At 38.1% G+C, this 16,493-nt stretch overlaps 1 protein-coding gene across 29 annotated transcripts in view; it reads right to left on the bottom strand.

Annotated features, from left to right (window-relative positions):
• Nucleotides 1-16,493, bottom strand: part of COL25A1 (collagen type XXV alpha 1 chain) — a 505,896-nt gene that overhangs the window by 23,213 nt on the left and 466,190 nt on the right. For 24 of the 29 annotated variants that reach the window (XR_001902741.3, XR_647184.4, XR_647185.4 and 21 more), the window contains 7 exons: nucleotides 14,391-14,471; nucleotides 13,440-13,502; nucleotides 12,773-12,823; nucleotides 9,603-9,629; nucleotides 5,991-6,071; nucleotides 2,212-2,247; nucleotides 239-292 (listed from right to left, as the gene is read on the bottom strand). Coding sequence is in view for 25 of the 29 variants with exons in the window: in XM_021938695.2 (XP_021794387.2) it covers nucleotides 239-292; nucleotides 2,212-2,247; nucleotides 5,991-6,071; nucleotides 9,603-9,629; nucleotides 12,773-12,823; nucleotides 13,440-13,502; nucleotides 14,391-14,471 (393 nt within the window). In the remaining 4 variants the exon portion in view is untranslated. Of the gene's footprint in view, nucleotides 1-238; nucleotides 293-2,211; nucleotides 2,248-5,990; nucleotides 6,072-9,602; nucleotides 9,630-11,623; nucleotides 11,848-12,772; nucleotides 12,824-13,439; nucleotides 13,503-14,390; nucleotides 14,472-16,493 lie in introns of those variants that run through there. The other 5 variants (XM_003899081.5, XM_017958959.3, XM_017958957.3 and 2 more) reach the window with 3 other exon arrangements.

The raw sequence follows: 16,493 nt of genomic DNA, 5'->3' as shown, positions 1-16,493 counted from the left end.
ATTTTAGCTATGTAAATGTATGTGTTGTTTTTATTAAGGCAGCCATGTTCTATTTTATGCTCTGTGGTTTTCTTCTCTCAATATTAGGACTCTGAATAGAACTTAGGATGGTATCTCTTTTTATTTAATATTAGATAGCCCTTTATTTCTTCTGAAAAATGAACAGTTCAACTAATATGGAAAAGCCATGCTCTGTGTTTTCTTTAGTACAAGCTTCATAACCTCAGCAACAACTTACTCTTTCTCCTTTGGGACCTGCAGGGCCATGGGGTCCCATAGGACCATCTGTTCCCTAAAAAAAAAAAAAAAAGATAATATGAGATATATCACAAGGGCTGCAGGAATAGCAGTTATAATTTATCCTGAATTTTTCCTAGGTGAATGGTGCCTAAGAATACCAGTAAGACAACTCATCTCCTTTCAAAGTGCTTCATGCTTGATTATTTCAGGCCAGCGGTTTTCAAGAAACTCATGCAAAAAGGATGAATTATATAACTGCATGTTTCAATGAAAGGTACACACAAAAAGCTGCATATCATATTTAATTATATCTTTTTCCTCTGACTAAATAAAGCATCATTGGCCGGGTGCAGTAGCTCAAGCCTGTAATCCCAGCACTTTGGGAGGCTGAGGTGGGTGGATCATCTGAGGTCAGGAGTTTGAGGCCAGCCAGCCTGGCCAACATGGTGAAACCTCGTCTCTATTAAAAACACAAAAATTAACTGGGCATGGTGGTGGGCACCTGTATTCCCCTACTCAGGAGGCTGAGATTGTAGTGAGCCAAGATCGTGCCACTGCACTCCAGCCTGGGCAACAGGGCGAGACTCGGTGTCAAAAAATAATAAATAAATAAATAAATAGAGCATCTTCACTTTGCCCCATAATCCTAAGAAGAAAAATGTGATTGTTTTTCCTTCCTGTCACCTCTTCCTCAAGCCCTTCTCTACACTCACTGCCACCCTTAGCCGGGCAAGCTCTGAACTCTTGTTTTCAGCTGTTTAAGAGGCTTGAACAGTTACACAAGTAGAAGAAAATTATGAAGCAAATGAAAACAGTGTGTAACTGTTCAATCCAAACTTTCTGCAGCTCTCTTGGGGGCAGCAGGCGCTTACAGGAAAGGAATCATTCTTATAGATTCTGCGGCAGTGGCTGGTCACTAGGCTTACAACTCACAAACCAGGCAGCCAAGATGAACTTAAATATAGAATTCCCTTTTGTACCCCTGGTTAGTTCAGGATTAGGATTTCTGCGGGAGAAGAGGTGATATTTGAATGAATGTAAGAACGCTGAGGTCCAGTGAAAATCATGACTGCCTGAAATAAGTTTTTAGAATTGAAAAGATGGGAATTTCTTTTAGATTCTTAAAACTGTAGCCAGGACTTCGAGTATACTTGCTCATTTCCAGGATGACTATGTTTAGATTCACACAAAATGGATTATAATATTTGCAAATGTAGGAACTATTTCAGCATGATTTTTCTTTAGTATTCCCATTTCTGTTCTACTATTCTGGTTTATTCTGTTAGAGCCTTGTGATAAGAAAGAATTCAGAGTTTAAAATTCATTCTAATGTTGCCGAATTCTCATCAGCTTAACTGATATTTTTCTTACTGCCTGATTTCAAAGTTCACGTTCAGAAGACTTCTAAATACTGAGTATTTGTGGCTGAAATTTAAGAGCTGGAGCTGTTAAGAACCAAAGGAAAAAAGACAAAATGACAGAAGACAGACAAGTCATTTCTATGAACAGAAATTGAAAGTTAGTGCCAAGGAAGAAGTTACATTTGATGGGCATAAGTCTAAAAGGAAAAGCAAGTTACAATAATTTCACATTATTTTAATCTCTTCAGAGGGCCGCTCTCATGGAATTGTAGGGGATGTCTGTCTACTGGTTCTGGAAAAATTCGTCTGGGATTCTAAGATAATGAAGCCCATTAGTCTGGTCATTCTTCCCACCTAGCAAATTATCCAGACTTGAACACAAGCTTCAGAAAGACGTTCTGGCAGTTTAGCTGTTCTCCAGACAGAGTTGCAACCGTCCTCTGTCCACCTTTCCCCTCTTTGCGGCCATCTTTGTCCACCTTCCCCTTTTACGACAGCTCTAAGTACACCCTCATCATTTGATGAGAGGACATGGAGCAAAGGGGTCTGTCCTGAAGCGCACGATTCACAGCCACAAAACATGTCAGAACAAGACAAGGGACTGACTCACCCGGGATCCTGGCTTTCCGTCTAAGCCAGATGCTCCCTGTGTGATTTGGTTGGTAGCAGGGTTGGTGGGTGTAACACGAATGACAAGAACAGAGATTAGTATGAGGTACCGATGAACAAATGTAACACTTCAAACAACATAATACGCAGTTACAGGGTTCTGGGATGAATATCACATTGCTACAAATTGTTAGTTAAAAAAAAAAAAAAACCACATGACAAACACCCCACAGATTTTAATGACATTTCTATTTGACAAATTCTTATTTAGAAATCAAGCTAATGAAGTGTATAAACTGGGCTACAAAGTAGTTACTCATAACAGTCGCAGGCTTCTATCTAATTTCCCTATGAAATTCATTTTCTAAAGACTGTGCTGTTCACCATATATTTCTTTAGGTTCTGAAGAGAAAAGAATGGGCTAAAAAAAAGGGCTCATTATAATAATCAATCAAATTTAGCATTTCAGAGAGAAAAAAAGAGCTCTGGTTATACTTGTTAAAATAGTGTTTATGAATAACAAATGCAGGGTTTTCACATGTTAGGATGACTCTTGGTGGATTTTACATCAACAATAATTACTCATTGTTTTCTCATTTGTTCCTACTGTTCACACTACCTTCCACTAGAGGGACTTCTAGGAAAAGGAAAAAGCCAGAAAACAGTTGGTGTGACCAAGCAAAAAATAACTTCCAAACTAAATTGTTTCTCGATTCCTTCAAATAATCTTTGCATCAAAGCCTGACTGGGGAAATAACTTTAAAAATTTAATGTTCTCAGACAATGCACGCTTTTCTTCACTTTGAACTCTAGGCTACACATAAATAGTGTATGATTTAAAAATGGCATTTTCAATGTTTGTTTCAAGAATAAGCACAATTATTTCTTTGATACAGCTTTTGTGTCTCAAAGCCCAAGTATTTATTTATAGTCCTTTAAAAATATTGGTTAGATCAAGGAGTATTTAAGAAAGAAAATGCACTGGCCCTAAAAATTCTCTTGTCAAGATTGCAGAACTATTTCCCAATTTTATGCTTCAGATGCAGTTAATAATACAAAATGGAAAAAAAAATCGATTCCAGATGAAAACTCTACCAATGATGTTATTCTATATACATGTTGGGTATTTTGAGTTTTTATTTTAAAATTTCTTCTGTATAATCCTATTATGAGCCATACTATAACTGCAAAATACATACTTTTTTTTTTTTTTGAGATGGAGTTTCACCCTTGTTGCCCAGGCTGAAGTGCAATGGCACAATCTTGGCTCACTGCAACCTCCATCTCCCAGGTTCAAGCGATTCTCCTGCCTCAGCCTCCCAAGTAGCTGGGATTACAGGCATGCGCCTTCACACCCAGCTAATTTTTGTGTTTTTAGTAGAGACAGGGTTTCATCGTGTTGGCCAGGCTGGTCTCAAACCCCTGATGTCCACTGATCACCTGCACTTTGGGAGATCACTGGCTGGTCTCAAACTACTGATCTCCACTGATCACCAGCACTTTGGGAGATCACCGATCTCCCAAAGTGCTGGGATTACAGGTGTGAGCCACCATGCCTGGCCTACGTACGTCTTTTTTTTTTTTTTTTTTTTTTTTTGAGATGGAGTCTCGCACTGTTGCCTAGGCTGGAGTGCAGTGGTGTGATCTCAGCTCACTGCAACCTCCACCTCCCAGGTTTATGCCATTCTCCTGCCTCAGCCTCCCAAGTAGCTGGGACTACAGGCGCCCGCCACCACACCCGGCTAGTTTTTTGTATTTTTAGTCGAGACAGGGTTTGTTAGCCAGGATGGTCTTGATCTCCTGACCTGGTGATCCACCCGCCTCGACCACCCAAAGTGCTGGGATTACAGCATGATCCACTGCGCCCAGCCTTACATATGTCTTTTGTTAGCAATAATTACAATAAAAATGTATATTGTTCTTCGTTTGTTTGTTTAAGGTTAGCATAGGTCCAGCTGTTAGCTAAATGTTGCATAAAAATTATGAATAGCCCTAAATTTTAAATTAGGGTAGACTTTAAATAAATCAGATTGAAAGTTTAAATAAAATAGAAAATCCAAACTTTCTTTTGCCTTTTGATACTTTCTTCAGTTACCATTATTATAACATTTGAAAATAAATGTAGGCCAGGCATAGTGGCTCACATCTATAATCCCAGAGCTTTTAGAGGCCGAGGCGGGAAGATTGTTTGAGGCCATGAGTTAGAGATCAGCGTGGGAAACATGGCAAGACCCAATCTCTATAAAATATTAAAAAAAATAAATCACTTGAGCCCAGGACTTTGAAGCTGCAGTGAGCTATGATTGTACCATTAGACTCTAGCCTGGTGAGAGTGAGACGCTGTCTCAAAAAAAGAAAAAAAGAAAACAAATGGCGAAATTGTAATAATTTTACACTGATACTATTATTTATCTACCTAGAATGCTGAATTAATGACTCACATAAATTATAGAGGTTTTACGCCTGTAGTCCATTGATCTAATTGGTGTGATTAAACCTATATTCTAGGCTGGGCTGGTGGCTCATACCTGTAATACCAGCACTTTGTGAGGCTGAGGCGGGTGGATCACCTGAGGTCAGGAGTTTGAGACCAGCGTGTCCAACGTGGTGAAACCCCATCTCTACTAAAAATAGAAAACTTAGCTGGACATGGTGGTGCGCACTTGTAGTCCCAGCTACTCAGGAGGCTGAGGCACAAGAATTGCTTGAACCCGGGAGATGGAGGTTGTGGTGAGCCGGTGACAGAGAGAGCCTCTGTCTCAAAAATAAATAAATTAAATAAACCTATATTTTAATACAAGGTTTATATCAGTCATTCAATAAATAAATACCTACTGACCATCTACTATATGTGGGATGTATGTAAGGCACTTGCTATCAACTGGCATAAAGTATAATACCCATGGCAAAAATGAAATAAGTGGTCATCAGCTTGTTTTTCCTCCCACATTTCAAATTGTATATAAACTATATTCTGCTACTGATTTTATGTCATATTTTACTCATGTAATCTATATTGTTCTTTGTTGATTTGTATCTGTATTCACCTAATAGGAAGCATATTAAAGGCTTGAAATTAAAGCCTTATAATAACAATTTTTAAAAAATCTCCATTTAGTTGTTGTGGAAAGAAGGCTGACATAAAGAAAACGAAGAGCCAGGGGGAGATTCCTTCTTCATGAAAAATAAAAGTCTCTAAACAACTGCAAAATACTTCTTTATACTACTCACTATTGCCACAAGAACCTCATAATAGGGAATTTTCAAAACGAACAACATAAAACACATAGAACATAATATGATTGATTAATGTAAGGAGCCACAGCATTGACCTCACGCCATCAACAATGGCCAATTCCATACCTGCCACCAACTGAGGGCTACAGTTTTTGGTATCCAAGGAGAAAAAACAATTGAGGAGGAATTTTAAACTGCCCTAGACTATAAAAAGTGTTTGGGAGAAACTATGAGATAATGAGCACAACACTTTTAAAAGAAGGGGATAATGGGAGAAGAATTGTCAGCCCTAAAAGAGGAAGGTTGGCATGTATGTAATTGAAGAATGACAGGACATTTATAGCATTGTTTGTTGCGGGTCTTCCTCTTACAGAAAAGCAGGCATCAGAGACACAAAACTGAGCTGAGCTCTCCTCGAACATAATGTGTTTCCTAATTACAGAAACCTCAACAGTACGAGCTGCTGAGTAAACTAGAGTTATCACGTAGGGTAGAAAGAAAAATCTGAGATTTGCACTAAAATGGAAAGTTTTCTTTACTTACTGGAAGACCAAGGGGTCCTCTGTCACCCTTTTGACCTGGTTCACCCTTCAATCCTTTAACACCATTTAACCCTGGTTCACCCTAAATGCAAAAGCAAATGCCAATTTTGGTTGCTATTATGGGTGTTTAAACTGTGAGAGAAGAGAGCCAGTCTCTGAAATAGTTGCAGATTCCAGTTTTAGGAAACAGCAGAGTCAGGCTAGATTTGTCTTGCACCAAATATTAATTTTTAAAGTTAAAATTAGTTACTAAACTGACATCAACAATTAATATTCTAGAAATCAAAATTCCCAGGAAAGTGTGCTCCTTACAATAAAAATATGTATGGTTGATTTCCTAAATTTTTCAGTTCTATCTCAAGGAAATTCATGTTATACCACATTTTTATGATCAAATAATTCAAAGACAATCGAGTGGAGGATGCTGAAGAAGATTCAGTGGAAAAAAAAAAAAACCCACTCTGCTGGAATGGAAAACTGGAATATGCAGGACAGGGTTATAGACAGATATTTTAAGCCTTTAAGCATGTTGTCCAACGGAATGAACTAAAAATGTAGCAGCTGATGTTTGAAGTAATGCCATTTAGCAAGTCCTCATTCACTGCCCTTGCCAAGTCAGATCCCTACATGGACTAATCAACAAATCACCAATCCCAGGAGAAAATATGAAGATCAAAGAACTTAAATGTAGTTTTACTAACTATCCATCTGCCCAATGTTAGAATAAAGAAAGTATGAATTTAACTCAGGGTGACATTATAAAAGCCACGGTAAATGGTAAATTATTGACTCTATTTTTAAAAACCAAGAAATACAGTACACCTATTTTCCATCAGTAACAACATGTTAGATATCAAGTTCTGACCTGTATAATTTTTGACTTTTATGTGTAGACATTAATTTGCCAAGAAAATCTTGAAGGACTTGTGAATGAGAGATGATTTCAGACACAAATGCCCTATAGAGTCTTGCTGGGTTGGGACGGGAAAGGGAAGAGGCTTTACTGACATGGCAGAAGGGGTTTTTAACCTGGGTAATATTTACTCAACTTGCCTAATGATGTAAGTCAGTGTAGCGCTTGTTAAACATAAAGAGTTCAGGGCCCCACCCAGTCCATGGTAGCACAGAAATGGGTATCTTTAATAAGCCTCCCAGGTGATTCTTATCAGGAAATTCTGGGAAACACTGAGCTAGATTCATGCATGGAATCATGTTATGTATTTGAACTTTCAAAGGGGGTCGCAAAGTGATAAACACATTGGCATGGCATAAAAAAACTCCAGGATTTTGAAGATAGGATGTCTGCTGTGCAGCCACTCTAGCAAGTCCAAATGTGCCGGTTGTTGGTAAGATAGTATCCTGGGAATTCTACTGATTGAGGACACGCTATTAAGGCCAAGGCTCAATAGTCAGTGACTAATTTGAGATCTGTGGCTTTGCATGTGTGTGTACTTTCAGCAAGTGGTCTTGAGGTACTTGGGGTTAAATCCAGTGACAGAAAGACCAAATATCAAGTCTGGGCCTAAGTTCTAGTCCCAGATGTGTCATGAACTAGCTGTGTAATTTGGGGCAAATAACCTAAACTGTTTGGGCCTGTAGTTTATCATCTATGAAATCAGGGAACTTGCATAGATATCGATGAGGTCTTTTCAACTTTATAATATCTGAAACTTATGATTTAAGTAAGAATTGAAGTTGTATGGACAAAATAAATTGTTGCATTCTAGAAATCAAAAGCTTCTTGGGCATCTCCTAATCCAACTGTGATGGCATATCTGAATCACTTATGAAATTAAATATCTTGGTGACATTATCCTTAGTCATTATGACCAGGCTGGTTTTTGTTGGCATCTTAAAATCCAAGAGTAGGGCTGGGCGCGGTGGCTCAAGCTTATAATCCCAGCACTGTAAGAGGCCAAGGCAGGCGGATCACCTGGGGTCAGGAGTTCAAGACCAGCGTGGCCAACATGATGAAACCTCGTCTCTACGAAAAATACAAAAATTAGTCAGGCATGGTGGTGGGTGCCTGTAATCCCAGCTACTTGGGAGGCTGAGGTAGGAGAATCACCTGAACCCAGGAGGCAGAGGTTGCAGTGAGCCGAGACTGCACCATTGCTCTCCAGCCTGGGAAACAAGAGCGAAATGCCATCTCAAAACAAACAAACAAACAAACAAACAAACAAAAATCCAAGAGTAGGAAGCACTGATTTTGTCCAGATGGGGAAAAAAGCTGAGAGAGATTAAACAACTACTAAGATCACAAAGCTGATAGATGGTGCTCCTGTTTTCTGACTCCCCCAGATAGTACTCTCACCCCAAAGTCTAATTGGTGCTTCTGAGATACTGTTAACTCACTGGCCTTATTGGAAGGTAAGGTAGTCTAAGAAGAATAAAGAGGCGTGAACTTCTCCCATTCCTGGGTGTCACCTGCCTGACTGGGAAAAGGAAACCCAGATTTTCTGAGTCAGACCAATACCTGCCACCATCCCTAGAGCTGCGTGGGCTAAAGAGAGCCAGCCTCCCCCGAGGAGACAGTGGCCTGCCTCTGGGCTTTGTGACGCCTAGTGCCAACATTGCCTTTATGTGTCTTCCCAGTCCCTACCTGTTAGTTGCACCAGCTCACTACTGAGGCACTCTCAGGAGTTCATGAACCTTCTTTCAAGCAGGCTTGAGGATGAGTTATAGAATTTTTCTGTTCAGAACCAAGTATCACATAGCAACAATAACAGCTGTCTTTTGATATTTATCAACAGCTGCACCAGATATTTTGCTAAGTGTTTTATAATCATACCTCATTAAGTTATCACAGCACTGTAAGGTGAGTTACCCAGTTGAGTAAATAAAGGATCAGAGAGGGTCCATAATCTGCTCAAAGTGATACAGCCTGGCAAGATTGAGATTAGAACATAAGTCTTTATCACATATGTTCCCTGAAAGGGGGAGCTTGTCTTTCAGGGCTTATTTTAATCTACTGGGACGTCCTCTCGGCCTAGATTAAGGCAAAGGACAGGTGGAGACCATCTTCATCATGCAAGCTACACTAATTCTGACAAAGAGGAGCTTTTCTCCCATGTTCTCTTTTTAACCCAAAAGTATAGAATGCATGTAAGTGCTGTGATCTTCTTCCCAGTATAGCACACCTGAAATACCCCACCCACTTCTAGACCAATGACCTCTGGGCAAATACAAAATTAAGATGCTGGAGAGGCAAAGCATTTAGATGTGGTATGACTACATGGCAAGCAAGAAATATCAATTACTAACATCCAAATATACAGCTAGAGACACCATTAAAAAAAGCATCTAGACTAGTCTGAGAATCTCATCAGATTCACTTCTAAATGGTTGACTTGAGTACATTATGATTCATAATTTGAGAAGCTTACATAGTAACCAGGAAAAAGGCAAAATGAGGAATAATTTATCTCCAGGTGATCACTTAAATTTGTTATAAGTCATTTTGTGTTATGAGATTTAAACATCTGGATGCTTAAAGGCTCAAAGATTATCAACATTACTTGACAAATAAGACAGGACAGACATGCTTCTGTCATGCTTCTCCATGATTATCAAGGAAGCAGAAATCAAATAATCAAGGGATTTGTTGGATTACCTTTGGTCCAGGAAGTCCATGAGGTCCCTGAAAATGGAAAACAGAGCTTTTAATTAAGAATTGATTCTCTGTTTCCCAGCAGGAGTGAATATTATATCACATAACAAAAGAGATGTAAGACAAGAATCTTCTTGTTTGAGCTATAGCTAGAGGCAGGCTAGTGGATATTATTTATTACCTACCAAAAGTTCCTGCCAGTTCTTGGATTGCTCTGTAATAGGAAATTCATTAATAGCAATTCTGTCTGCTAATACCTTTGAGGAGGGAGAAATCCGCCAGGGTTACGTGGAAGAAAGAAGTAGGAAAAAACGGTATTCTGAAGAAGTAAATTATGGTCACTCTTTCCTCCCATTGCTCAAGAAAGAGCATTATTGGAATGATCTAAGCCACAGAGCATAGCCAGTCATCCCTTTCTGACTAGCTCCATTTCTATTTTATACCATAAACAATTATTATTGACTTCTTCTCCTTCTCCTTTTTCTTCTTCCTTCTCCTTCCTCCCTCCCTCCCTTTCTCTCTTTTTCTTTCTTTCTTTCTCTTTCTTTCTTTCTTTCTTTTTCTTTCTTTCTTTCTTTCTCTTCTTTCTTTTTTTGAAAAAATGGTAATTTTTTCAAATTACCATTAAAAAGTCTGAGTAGAATAAGCGAGATGCTTCATGAGTTCAAATGAAATAAAAATATGACTTTGAAGAGAAATTTGCCAAAGAGAAGCCCCAGATTTTAAGTGACAGGGAAGAGGAGAGGTTTTCCATTAACTCTTCCAGACCCAAGGTGTTGAATAATCTAAAGAAGACAGGAAGTGAGGAGATGACACCCAAGTTTGGGATTCTGGAGCATCATTTATTTAAGATTAAAGAAAAAATTGTTATGTAGGAAAGCTAAGCATTATTATTTAGATTGCATTTATTTTTACAAAAACAAATTCTTCAAAGTTCTTGTAATAATTGTTTATCGGTGGAAGAAAGTCATAATGCATGCATGACTCAGGATTATAAAACACGTATTTTGTAGAAAATCTAAATATACAGACTAGTCAGCTTAAATTAACTAAGGTTACTGTGGATTGCTGTAAACATTTCAAGAGATTTAAACAAACTATTTGGAGAAAGGAGTATTTAAATATCCATCGGTAAAATTATAAAACTTCAGGAAAAATTTACATTAAGCAATGCCTATATATTTGTTACATATGCCCACATTAGAATAATATTTTCCTTTTCGATAAGTGTCAGGTAAGCATTTTCAGGAAATGGCTGTTACTTTATCAGGTATTCTTATCTCATTTTAATAATGGCTTAAAATTCCTCTAAACTAATTAATTTTATGATATGAATAGGCTGTAGCATTTTCTAATTTAACTTTCTATCTTATAGTAGAGGAGGTATTAAAAAAAAAAAAGCCAAAAGTATGCCATTTGCTTAATTCTTAATGAACCATCTAGTTTTAAGAAAATAAGGTCACACTGGGTGAGGTGGCTCACACCTGTAATCCTAGCACTTTGGGAGGGCAAGGCGGGTGCATCACTTGAGTCCAGCAGTTCAAGAGCACCTTGGGCAATGTGGTGAAACTTCATCTATTCAAAAAATACAAAAATTAACTGGGTGTGGTTGGTGACATGTGCCGTAGTCCCAGCTACTCAGGAGGCTGATGTGGGACGATCACCTGAGCCCAGGAGATAGAGGTTGCAGTGAGCCATGATCGTGCCACTGTACTCCAGCCTGGGCCACAGAGTGAGACCTCGTCTCAAAAAAAAAAAAAAAAAAAGGAGAAAGAAAGAAAGAAAGAGCGAGAAAGGGAGGGAGGGAGGAAGGAGAAGGAAGAAGAAGAAGAAGAAGGAGAAGGAGAAGGAGAAGGAGAAGGAGAAGAAGTCAATAATAATTGTTTATGGTGTAAAATAAAAATGGAGCTAGTCAGAAAGGGATGACTGGCTATGCTCTGTGGCTTGGATCATTCCAATAATGCTCTTTCTTGAGCAATGGGAGGAAAGAGTGACCATAATTTACTTATTCTGTAATACTGAAGTCTTTTGATTAATTTACACCTGAGAGACACATGTGACCTTCTAGCCTGCTTGACTTGCTCTTATTCTGCTCCAGTCAAAAGCATTTGAAGCACTCTGCCTTTGACATTCTAACCTTAACACAACTGTCATTGGTTTGACATTTAAAGAATTATACTTGCTTAATGGCTGCCTTCCTCACTGGACATCAGTTCCTTCAGGGCAGGGTCACTGTCACCATTGGCCACTGCAAGACACCTGCAGTTAACACTGGCCCTGGCTCAATGAATCAATCAAAGTATCATAAAAGTAAGAAGGAAAAGATCTACCAATATATGTTATCTGAGGAAGTAAGCTTCAATTTTTATCATGCTGTTTTACAAATATCCTTTTTTAAAATTGACACATAACTATATTTATGGATGCGATATGATGTTTTGATACCTTATATGTAAATGTTCCTACTGAACATTTCATTAAAGAGTTCAAACCTCAAACTTTGTCAGAATCATTCTTTAATGGCTATTACTACTACTACTATTACTATGATTATTATTTTTGAGATAGGGTCTCACTGTCTCCCAGGCTGAAGTGCAAGGGCACGATCACAACTCACTGCAACCTCGGCCTCCCTGGGCTCAGGCAATCCTCCCAACTCAGCCTCCTGAGTAGCTGGGACTACAGGCATGTGCCACCATGGCCAGTTAATTTTTGTATTTTTTGTAGAGATGGGGTTTTGCCATGTTGCCGAGGCTGGTAACTCCTGACTTCAAATGATCCGCCCACCTCGGCCTCCCAAAGTGTTGGGATTACAGGCATGAGCCATTGTGTCCAGCTGATTCTAAATCTTATTCTGCTGGTATTAGAGCAGTGGCTGGATAAAATGATTTGCCAGTGTTCACGCTGTAAGGCTGTAGTAGAGCTTGCTATATCTGTCTGTCTTTCCTCACCTCTATCACGAAACTACTCTTATCTCTTCCCAACATATGTGTTTGGGAGAATGAATGACAACACTGTAAAGTTAATATATCTCAAAGCACCTGGTATTTTCCATCCATTCCACAGAGAGTAGTACAAAATACAAGCTGACTGTTTAGAGGGATGTCTTCATGTTCTCTCTAGTAGCATGCTCATAAATAAGCAATTACATTTTAGAAAGAAGGGAAACTTACCATGGGGCCAGGTGGGCCATGGGGACCTGGTGGGCCTGGTGGGCCTATGATCTGTATGTCCAAAAAATAAAAATGTTTTTGGTTACTTCATTTAGATAAGGCAGTTCAACTTGAATCTTGTGCTGGGGTTCTGCTAAGGCCATTAGTAGTTGCAGAGGAAGAAAGATACTGGAATAAGTGATGTGTTTGATTCTCTAGATTTAGAAATTCCCTTGTGAGAATTAAAAAAATACTCAAAAAAAAAAAGTTCTACAAAAGCCAGAATAAATCAAAAGTATGTTAAAAGAAAAGGAAGCAACTGATTACCAAGAAACGCTATAATGTCACTACTATCAAACTCAAATATTTCACTAAGCATAAGCAGGACTCTGGAGAAACAAGTATGTTCTATATTCACAAAGATCTATCCATTGTTATGAGAAAACCATTGATTTTTTTTCCTCAGGATTAGACAGTCCTCTGAAAACCTGCTTCTACCTCAGACCTCTGATATACTTTGTCTCTCACTGTGCAAGGCTGATGGATGTTTCTTCTACAGTTTGACAAACCAAGAAGTTTGAGGTCTGTCAACTGTTATTCAGTCATCTGGCAGAGGTGGTATAGGTAAGTAACAGGTCAGCGTGTGAGGAGGCTCAGGAACATGGAAGTTCAGCCACCATGGACTTACAGAAGGACCCTGTGGACCTGGCATTCCAGAATCTCCTTTTTCTCCTTTCATTCCATTGGCTCCCTACAAACAACCAGTAGCAGGGTTAAGCAGATAAAGTTATTTCCAGTGTAAGAGACAACTGAATTTTCTCCCCAATCCCATTGTTCTCTTGACATTTTATAATATTATGCACTTGCTACATAAAAGAAGGATTTATCTCCTTGCATTCTAGCTTAAAATAGCAACTTTACTAAAATCTCTAGGATTATGGGTGATATGTAAAATAAAATATAAAGTAATTACAAACTGGCTTGAGCTTGATTGGTTAAAGTCCTACGATGTTAAATATATTGAGTTATAAATGTTATATCTTTTATGGTGGTGTGCAATTTAAACAGCAAAGGTAAGTCTTTTAACTTAGTTTTTATTGACATTTATATACTTCCTTGTTTTATAAAAAAGTCTAAGGCAGTGTAGTTTACTGCATTTTTTAAAACAATTTTTACATTTTCTCCTCCAAATTCTGGGTTAGAATTATGGGGAAAACCACAAAATACCATCCCATAGTATCATACACACAGAGGACACTTTCCAGAGAAATTTGCTTTTTAATTGTCCTGTATTTTTTGGCTCATTTCTTTATTATGGTTTATTTCATAATAACCAGTTAATACCATCTTATGCATACTAAATTAAAGTGGCCAACTATGTTTATTTTCTTATCTTCTAGGGAAAACAATTCAGGAAAACATGAAGGCTTACTTTATAATTCATTTGGTTACAAGCTTTACAATTTGAGTTCCCTAGAGTAATTAACCAATAATACCCCTCAAATATTTCAAAATAAAAATATTAGATGAACCACTAGATGAGATTGCAGCTAATGATATAACTCTTTTCTGATTGTTTAATTTACCTTAATAAGAACATAACATAAAAAGTATAAACAAACGAAAACTATAAACATACCGGTAATCCAGGAAGTCCAATTCCTCCTTTTTCGCCTGTCATACCTGGGTCCCCCATGTCTCCCTTTGAGCCTTTGAGTCCCTAAAAATGATAGATAGGGTTGGCATGGAAGCAGCATACTGACCCCTGATAATTACATCCTAGGGAAAATAGAATTCCGGATCAATTTCATTAGTAGGTGGGTTCCATGTTGAGATGATTCTGATTTTTGTTTTTAGGTCGAGTTATTTCTTACAGCACCCTTCTACATGCAATCAGTACTATTTCTCCCTATAATGAAATAGATTAAGTTCTATTAGACCATTTAAGTATGAAAAACATGAACTTAGGTTTTCACATAATTTCTCCTGATTTTGTATTTTTACCTGGCAGCTAATTCTATCTCACCACACCTGAAAACAACGTAATAGATTTCATTCTCAACAATACAGGATGTATTCTGAACCGGGACCTAGTTTTATATAATAACAAATGTCCAGAAAAATTTCTCTCATCTCTATCCACTATACTCCCCTCCCTCCTAACTGCAGGCAGAAGTTCCAGTCACCATCAGTTTGCAATGGTCCAGTCTACAGACTGGTAAATCACTGGATCATTTACCGCACACTAATGCTCAATCAATGCTTAAAAGTATGACAACCTCTTCACAGTGTTCTTATTTTGTTCTCATGATGTCTCTATGAGGTGAGCCAGAATGTTATTTTTATTCTCCTTTACAGTGAGGAAATAAATATGGATTTTGAATGTTAACAAATCTGAATTTTGTAATTTTTTTTTTTTTTTTTTGAGTCGGAGTCTCACTCTGTCACCCAGGCTGGACTGCAATGGCGTGATCTTGGCTCACTGCAACCTCTGGCTCCCAGGTTCAAGCCATTCTCCTGCTTCAGCCTTCCAAGTAGCTGGGACTACAGGCATGCGCCACTATGCCCAGCTAATTTTTGTACTTTTAGTAGAGACGAGGTTTCACCATGTTGGCCAGGCTGGTCTCAAACTCCTGACCTCAGGTGATCTGCCCACCGTGGCCTCCCAAAGTGCTGAGATTACAGGCATGAGCCACCATGCCTGGCCTGAATTTTATAATATTAGTACTGACATTAATTTATATTTTTAAGCATTTTCATCCTAGGAAACTCACTTCAATCTACTGATGGCTCATTCTTCAGTAGAGATGATCATAGTTATTATGGTAAGGGGCTTCTAGGCTGCACAAACCTGTTTATCTTTTTTCTTTATTTAAAAACTATTCATGGAGAAAAATTATTTATGGAAAGGAACTTTTCTTGTTAACTGTACCTATTTAATAGTACCTAGTTCAGAATTACCCACTGGGTGAGTAGATGCCTGAATGAATAGATGGATCTTACTGATTAAAAACACCTGGATTATTTTTAGGGATCTACTAACAGAGAGCAGCCAGACGGCAACTTAGTGACAGAAGAAGACCTTGCAAAGCCTATAGAAAAAAAAAAAAAGCTAGCTGCTATATCTGTAGGAGTCACATTGTATATCATTATGCATGTCAAATTAATTACTTATAATGACCAATGGTCAGAGAAGTAACATAGACAGACTTTAAAATTCTAAGTGATCTATGATATAGCAAATCATCTAAGGTATCTATGTTTTTTTTTTAATCACATGTTCACTTAATATGGCATTATTATTGTTTCAACATATAACTTGATATTAAAAATAACATCTCCTAAACCTAATTTTCCTATCTAATACTTTCTTCTAAGGAGTACATGTTCACTAGCTGTATTAAGAATCCTTTTGATTTCTTATGATTTTCCTGATTTTAGCCATTTCTCGGGTAAATAATGGAAACTAAGAAAACACTAAAGATCTTGAAATGAACCCTTTTGATTCCATTCCAAATTCTGAATACTGTCCATGTTCTCCAGCTCAGATTCTTTTAGGGCAGGGGTCGCCAAACCATGGCTCACAGGCCAAATCCATCCCAGGGATTGTTTTTGTACAGAGTGAATTAAAAAAAAAAAAGTTGAGGTGTTAACCAAAAATAAATAAATAAAAAGGAGAGTTCAGCACAGAGTGTATGTGGCCTGTAAAGCCTAAAGCATTTACTATTTGGACTTTTATTAA

The sequence above is a fragment of the Papio anubis genome, chromosome 3, assembly GCF_008728515.1.
Source record: "Papio anubis isolate 15944 chromosome 3, Panubis1.0, whole genome shotgun sequence".
NCBI lineage: Eukaryota > Metazoa > Chordata > Mammalia > Primates > Cercopithecidae > Papio > Papio anubis.
The sequence above is the reverse complement of the archived record's forward strand: the minus strand, read 5'-3'. Positions and strand labels throughout refer to the sequence as shown.